The sequence below is a fragment of the Dipodomys ordii genome, unplaced genomic scaffold (assembly GCF_000151885.1).
Source record: "Dipodomys ordii isolate 6190 unplaced genomic scaffold, Dord_2.0 Scaffold174, whole genome shotgun sequence".
Taxonomy (NCBI): Eukaryota; Metazoa; Chordata; class Mammalia; order Rodentia; family Heteromyidae; genus Dipodomys; species Dipodomys ordii.
Window position 1 is genome coordinate 975,754 of NW_012267390.1, and position 8,229 is coordinate 983,982.

Consider the following 8,229-nt stretch of genomic DNA (forward strand, 5'->3'; position numbering starts at 1 on the left):
GCGTGCACAGACCCACTCCACACACCTTACACGCGTGCACAGACCCACTCCACACACCTTACACGCGTGCACACAGACCCACTCCACCCACCTCACACGTGTGCACAGACCCACTCCACCCACCTTACACGCGTGCACACAGACCCACTCCACCCGCCTCACACGCATGCACACAGACCCACTCCACCCGCCTCACACGCTTGCACAGACCCACTCCACCCGCCTCACACGCGTGCACACAGACCCACTCCACCCGCCTCACACGCGTGCACACAGACCCACTCCACCCACCTTACACGCGTGCACACAGACCCACTCCACGCTCCTCACACCTGTGCACAGACCCACTCCACCCGCCTCACACGCGTGCACAGACCCACTCCACCCGCCTCACACGCGTGCACACAGACCCACTCCACACACCTTACACGCGTGCACACAGACCCACTCCACCCACCTCACACGTGTGCACAGACCCACTCTACCCACCTTACACGCGTGCACACAGACCCACTCCACACACCTTACACGCGTGCACACAGACCCACTCCACCCACCTTACACGTGTGCACATAGACCCACTCCACCCGCCTCACACGTGTGCACAGACCCACTCCACCCGCCTCACACGCTTGCATAGACCCACTCCACCTGCCTCACACGCGTGCACACAGACCCACTCCACCCGCCTCACATGCGTGCACAGACCCACTCCACCCGCCTCACACGCTTGCACAGACCCACTCCACCCGCCTCACACGCGTGCACAGACCCACTCCATTCACCTCACATATGTGCACACAGACCCACTCCACCCGCCTCACACGCATGCACACAGACCCACTCCACGCTCCTCACGCGTGCACAGACCCACTTCACCCGCCTCACACGCGTGCACAGTCTCACTCCCAGCCACTGCTCCACAGCTGCGTGGCCAACCACTAGAAATCTATGACAAGAAAAGCTTTGGAAATCATAGAAATACATAGAAATTAAGTTACCTCCACAACCGCTGGTAAAGGTGGAACCCAGGAGGGATCTGGAAGCCTTGAATTGAAGCACAAGGGGTGACACCGAGGCAAACCCTGTGGGTGCTGCGGATGCAGCTCTGAGCGGGACGGGTGGAGCGGTCAGCTCGCCTGGCCCACAGCAGAGAGGCCTCAAGTCTGTGACCCTCAGTGACTAAGTCAGTGATCTTAAGAAATTAGAAAAAACAGCACAGAATCAGTGGAAGGAAGGAATACAGTTTGGAGCACAAATAAATAAAACAGACTCCACAGACTGTTTTTTTTTTTGAAAGATAAAAATTGATAAATCCTTAGCCAGACAGGAGAAAATGAGAAAACTAAGCTGAGAGCTAAAAGGGAAATGTGACAGCCTGTCCTGCAGACGTGCCCAGGACTGTGGGACCCCATTAAGAGCAAGCCTGTGGTGACACCCCCGATCACCCAGCGGAAGCAGACACAAAGTCATGCACCTTCCCAAGGCTGGAGGAGGACCAATCACAAGTAGCAGGACCGAGTCAGTCACAGGAGCTGTCCCCTCAAAGCAAAGCCTTGGACCAGATGGCTTCCCGCTGACCTTGCAGAAGGAAAAAGCCAGGCTCGTGCCAGGGATCCCGCCACTCTGGAGGCTGAGATCTGAGCAGCACCGTTCAAAGCCAATGACTCCAGTCTTCAGGTAACCACCAAAAAGCTGGAAGTAGAGCCGAGGTTCAGGCATTAGAATACCAACCTGGTGTGAAAAAGCTAAAGGACAGTGACCAGGCCCTGACTCCAGGCCCCGGTACCGCCCCGCTCCAGTCCCTAAAAGCAATCCAATACTTACAGTAATTCCAAAAGAAAAAGAAAGAAGAGGAAGGAGATCTTCTAAATACTTTTCACAGGCCACATTACTCAGATGTCAGACCCAGGTAAATACATAGCACTGATAACAATGGAAGAAAGAGAGAGCACAAGGAAACTACCATCACACAAATATCCTTGTAAAAGTCCTCAGCAAAATCCTGGCTACCCAAACCCACTAGCTCATGAAAACGATTATAGACCATGATCAGAATTCACTCTAGGCTGCAAGGTTGATTTGACACAGGCCAGTTAACACACCACACCTGTAGAATCAGAGACAAAGCCCCATACTTTCTGGTGCAGAAACTATGCATTGAAGGAGCGGAAAGTGAATGACAGAGTGGGTGCGCTCCGTTGAGGGAGGGGGGAGGGGGTGAGTTCAGAGTCTTTTGTTGGCACGTGTGAAAGCTGAACAATAGGGCCTGTTGATTCAGTGTGTTCATGTGCGAAGGGGTGGGGGTGGGGTGTGATTCAGTGTGTTCATGTGCGCAGGGGTGGGGGTGGGGTGTGATTCAGTGTGTTCATGGGCGCAGGGGTGGGGGTGGGGTGTGATTCAGTGTGTTCATGTGCGCAGGGGTGGGGGTGGGGTGTGATTCAGTGTATCCATGTGCGCAAGTGTGACAATGGAACCCTTGTGCGACTCGCGCATCCTACTAAGAATGTATAAAATAAAACCATCTGATCATCCCAGTAGCTGTACTCAAATCATCTGATAAAATTCAACACCTCTTCATGACAGAAGTGCTGCACAGATTCACTACAGGAGGAATGTACCTTAACACAATAAAGACCACTTATAATAGGCCAACAGCTCCTGTTCTGCGGAATGAGGAAAAGCTGAAGCATTCACCAGAGACCATGGCCACGTTCACCACTTCTACCCCAGACGGAGTCTGAAGTTCCCACCTGAGCAGTTAAGCGAGAGGAAGAAGTAAAGGGCATCTGGATGGAAAGGAGGTAAATTCTCACTGTTTTCAGATGGAAATTATCTATGGAAAACGCCAGAAAAGACTTCCAAAAATGACAGCAACAAATGAGCTCAGAGAAGTTGCCAGACAGAAAGCCACCAGACAAAATGAACAGTATTGGGTGAAACTATAGCTCAATGGTAGAGTACTTACCAGATGTGTAAGGCCATGAGTTATAGCCCAGCCACACACACACGAAGACACACACCCACACCAGTAGTTTCTATATAATGATGGCCAATTATTTGAACAGAAATCAAGAAAGCAGTCCAGTTTTCAATAACACCCTCAAAAACCTAGGCATAAATTAAACCAAAAAGGTAAAAAAAAATATGTGATGAAAATTATTAAACATTGACAAAAGTAATGGGAGAAGAATAGAAAGGCATCCTAGGTTCATGGTTTGGAAGAATCAGCATCATCAGAATGTCCAAAGCAATCTCTAGATTTAATATAATCCCTTCAAAGTCCCAATGATGTTCTTCAAAAACTAGGAAAAACTATTAAGGAACTGTAAAACCTTGAGTTGCTAAAACCATCTTTAGTAAAAAGAATGAAGGAGGCATTATACTACCTGTCTTTGAAATATACCACAAAGTTGTAGTAACCAAAGCAGTATGATATTGGCATAAAAACAGACACATGGACCAAAGGAACAGAGCAGAGAGCCCAGCTGTAAACCTCTATGCGGCCTGGTTTTTGACAAAGATGCTAAGACTGTGTATTAGAGAAAGGTCAGCCTTCAATAAGCGGGGTGTGGAGCCACGCAGAAGCGACATGACCCTGACCGCTCACCTACACAAGTCACCTCAAAATGATCCAAGGCTCCTGTGTAAGATCCAGAGCCACAGAACTGCCAAAGAAAACAGGAGAAGGGCTCCAGATGTGGGCAAACTTTGTTTTGGAGAAGATTCCAAAGGCATAGGAAGCAAAAGCAAAAACAGGCAAATGGGTTTGTGTCGCTTCTGTGTGGCACAGGAAATAACCAGCCGGCTTCCTCCTACCTGGTAGTGGAGAGCACACTCGCAAGCCGCAGCTGGCAGACCAGGCAAGGAACTCCGAAGCCTTGGGACAAAAATCAGATTAACCCAGTGCAAGAAGGGACAGGAAGCCTGAATGGGCACATTGCTGCCAAGCAGGTTCACGGACGTGGCTCAGCATCACCGTGGTGACGGGGAAGTGCTCACCAAAGCCCCACGAGACCTTACCCACCCCGAGAGATGAAATCTGGGGAGAACGTGGAGAAAAGGGGAGCCCCACCCATGAGGGCACGGGTGCAGGGGAGGCCCATCACGGTGGTTACAAGATGGGTGGCCCTCAAAAGAAGTAAAATTCAGGCTCGGCACCCAGTGATCCCACGGTCCATTTGTCAGAGACATCTGGACGCCAGTGCTCACTGCAGCACTGGGCTGGGTAGCAGAGTCAGGCAAACCGCCGCCACACCCATCTTCTGACGAGCAGATAAGATGCAGCACATATATGCACAGTGGAATACTATTCAGCATAAAAAGAATGGGATCTGTCACCCTATGCCGAGTGTGGAAAGATGAAGCGTTGCTTCACTTGTGGAGTCCGCAGTAGAAGAGCCGACCTCAGAACTGTGCAGTAGGATGAGCCTAGCTACCTGCAGTACGCTGGGTGTTTTAAAAGGAAAAGGTGCCAGGACTTGACAAATGTTGAACCTGACTCAGACATTTACAATATATATATAAGTACCTAAGTATCACATTGCCCCATTAATACATGGTCTTTGTGAGTCAGTTAAAAGTAAATTTGACTAAGCCGGGCACCGGTGCCGCACGCCTGTAATCCTGCTTACTCAGGAGGCTGAGATCTGAGGATCATAGTTTGAAGCCAGCCCAGGCAAGAATGTCCTTGAGGCTCTTATCTCCAACTAACTACCAAAAAGCTGGAAGTGGAGCTGTGGTAGAGCACTAGCCTTGAGCAAAAGGGCTCCTGGGCCCAGAGTTCAAGTCCTAAGACCTGTACCTAAATAAGTAATGCCCAAATAAAACCTTTACTACAGAGTCATGCTGTAAGCGTGAGGACATGAGTTGATCCCCAACTCTGACAATAAATAATAAGCTTTGGAAACAGAATAACTTGATCTGACAGTGGTTTGCTTGGAATGTTCAGTCCACGTTAGTTCAGTTGGGCTTTTATACACATTCTTAACTTGAATTACAGTGTATTTATGTTTAGTCGTGCGAAGTCAGTGTATAAGTATAATGCATTTCCATCGACGTTGCCGCTTTCCCGCCCTCCCCGCCCCTCCCTCAGGCTTCCAGCATTGCAGGTTACGCAGTGATTATCACCAGTGGCCCCTTCTTCTCTTCATTCATCTTTCCTCACCTCCTCCACAAACCTTTCAAGTGCCATCTTCCTGGCATGCGTTTTGCTGTGCTGTTAATTTTTCTAAGGAATTACACTGTTTGAATCCTGCCCTCAGAGGCCATACTTAGGTTACTGCTTTGGTCTACCAAGCCAGCGGCCACGTTAGCGCGGCGTTAGAACCCTTCAGCCTCAGTGGCTCCCACTTCCGGCCTCCAGGGCATGCCAGCCCCTCCATCTGCCAGGCCCCGCCCGCCTGGCTCTGGGGATCCCTGCTGGGCCTCCAGATCTGGCCCACGGTGGCACCCAGAACCCTCTGGAAAACCTTGAGCTTCAGTCTCGGCGCTGTGGAAGTGTGCTCTGACTTTGAGAGGAGAGGCTTCCTGTGTTTTGCCCCTCATCCCTCGCTCTCCATATTCAGAAGCTGCCCAGATCATCAGGGATGGAAGGGCTGCATGTCCTGCCAGGGCCCGGCGCCATCCTCTCGGGGACCCTGGCCTCGAGCTTTTTTCTTGACCACACTGCTGCTTTCTCTGTCCCTCGGCAACGGCTCTCTGCCTGGGAAGACTCCAGATTCCCAGCCTCTGGCGCCGTGCCCAGAATGCAAATGCCCCGGGCCCACGCTGTGACCGGCGTCTCCTGTCCCCTGCAGCCCTGCTCTGGAATCTTGGCCTCCCAGTATCCGCTGCTCTGTCCTTTCATTCCTTTGGGCGGACTTTAACATGCTGTGCAGAGCGGCTAGCTGTGGGGGGGAGCCTTGCCCAGTGCCGCCTTGGGCTGCAGCTTCCTGTGCGGGCAGAGTCTCTGCTCCAAGCCACACGGAGGTCCTGAGCGTGAGGGCTTTTAAAAAGAAAGTTCTAGCTTTATTTTCACTGTGGATGAGCCAGCGGTGCTGATGCCAATCTGACATGATGGCCTGGAGTGCCGGCTTTGCCTTTCTGTGTGTGGTGAGCATGCATGCGAGTGTGTAAGTGTGTGTGCACGTGTGTGTGCATGTGAGTGGACTGGACACTGTCTCTTCCGGAGAGCAGCCCGCCCCAGTGATGTTACTGAGCTTTGGGAATGGCTGCATCTTCACAGTCAGCATGGCGATGCAGAGGTGGCCGTCTGTCCTTACTACACCACCGTCTCTGCTTGCTGACTTACATCACAGATCCTGCTGGATCCGGTTAGGGATGGAGTGCTACACTTGAGCAGACCTTGCATGGTGGAGTTGAACATGGGCTCTGACAGACATGCCGTGTCCGTCTCATGATTTCCAGGTCCAGGGCTGTGCGTGTCCGGCCTCCACCCGCTGGGCCCAGGGCTGCCTCTGCCCCCTTGCTCCCTGCTGGCGTGTCCGAGATCCCAGACAGCAGTTTGTCCCTGGAAGGAAGCACAGCAGAGTCTCGTGCTGTCCTCCCGTCCACCTGAGCTGGTCCACGGGTGGGCTCTGGCAGACGCCAGGGCCTGGAGGACGCTGTGGGTATCGTGGTTGGGTGTCAGCCGCAGGGAGGGGGGTAGACTCTGGAAGGGCTTTGTGCTGAGCGTCAGTCTTGGCTGTTCTTCGGAGTTCTAGAATTAGGTCCGAAGCTGTGCCCAGTTCCTGCGCCCCGGTGCAGGCTCTCCCGCCTCGATCCCGGGTCCCAAGGCACAGCTCAGAGGGCCGCGACATCCTTCTGTGACAGGTGGGCGGCACCGCAGGGCGCACCGCCGGCCGCGTTCTCCTCACGGACGTGGTGACCAGAGGGGTGAGGTAGAAGCCACCCTGTCAGAAGGGCCGTGCTGTGCTCTGAGTGTGGGTTCAAAGAGCTGAGGCCCCCCTGCCCGTCCAGATGCTTTGGCAATGAGGACTGGGCACCGAACAGACTTCCAGGTCATGTCTAAGCAGCAAAAGGCAGAGCCATTTCCCCTACACCAAGCAGAGCAGCACCCTCCACTGGTCCCTTGGGGGCAGCAGCTGGGGTCGGGCAGCTCTGGCGAGTCGGCTCTGGGCGGCGGCTGCTTCGCTGGTTGGCCGCAGAACGCGGGCAGCATTCCTGACAGCCTGGGCACGCGGGAGGCCAGATCTTGACCTCAAGCCTGGACTCCAGCCATCTGCACACCAGGCCCACAGCGGGCTAAGTCACAGCTGCAGAACCGCAGGGCCAGCGCCACACCTGCGTGCAGGCGGTGCCTGGTCCCCAGGGGAGGCTCCTCCAGGAGGAGCTCACGGGGAGGGAGGGGTCACTGTCCTGTCACTTCCATTCCTGGGACGGACCTCCGCTTACGCCAGGTTGACTTCCTGTCGCCTGGCTGGCCTCCGGCCTTGCTTTGTGCTGTGCCAGAGTCATCCGTCGGCGCGTGCCCTCCGCGCCACCCGCCCACCATGCCCGGCCTCTGGCCTCCGCTCACGCATCCTTCGGGGTTTCGGAGGGAGTCCGTGCCGCCAACCATCCAGGCACCGACAGTGCTTCTAATTCCTGTTCCCCTTCTTCCAGGGCGTGTCCTGACTGGCTGGGGCTCCTGCCTGCGGGACCCACACCACTGCCGAGATGGCCGGGGCGTCTGTGAAGGTGGCGGTGAGGGTCCGCCCCTTCAACTCCCGGGAGATGAGCCGTGACTCCAAGTGCATCATCCAGATGTCAGGAAGCACCACCAGTGAGCACGGGGCTGGGGTGGGGAATGGCTGCCCACCCACACCCAGAGCACGGGTCCTCTGTCCTCCGGCCCCGCGCCCTGGGGTGCTGGTCGCGGGCCACAGGCTGGGGAGGGCCTGCAAAACCGGAGGTCTGTTCTCAGAGGTCAGGAGGCTCCGGTGTGAGCCCAGGGGTGAGGCTGATGTACCCCTGGAGACCGTACCGTACGGTGGGAGCCCAGGTGTGAGGCTGATGACCCCCTGGGGACCGTCCTGGTGTGAACCCTGGGGGCCGTCCCAGTGTGAGCCCTGTGAACTGTCCTGGTGTGAGCCCCAGGGATCGTCCTGGTGTGAGCCCAGGGATGAGGCTGATGACCCCCCTGGGGACCGTCCCGGTGTGAGCCCAGGGGTGCGGCTGATGACCCCCTGGGGACTGTCCTGGTGTGAGCCCCGGGGATCGTCCCGGTGTGAGCCCAGGGGACCGTCC

General features: G+C 54.8%; 1 protein-coding gene across 2 annotated transcripts in view; it reads left to right on the top strand.

The window, feature by feature from the left end:
* The first annotated feature begins 7,627 nt into the window (after positions 1-7,627).
* The window catches only part of Kif1a (kinesin family member 1A), a 67,341-nt gene continuing 66,739 nt past the window's right edge, over positions 7,628-8,229 (top strand). For both annotated transcript variants that reach the window (XM_013033666.1, XM_013033667.1), the window contains exon 1: positions 7,628-7,765. In XM_013033666.1, the coding sequence (XP_012889120.1) occupies positions 7,660-7,765 (106 nt within the window). In that variant the 5' untranslated portion in view covers positions 7,628-7,659. The remainder of the gene's footprint in view (positions 7,766-8,229) is intronic.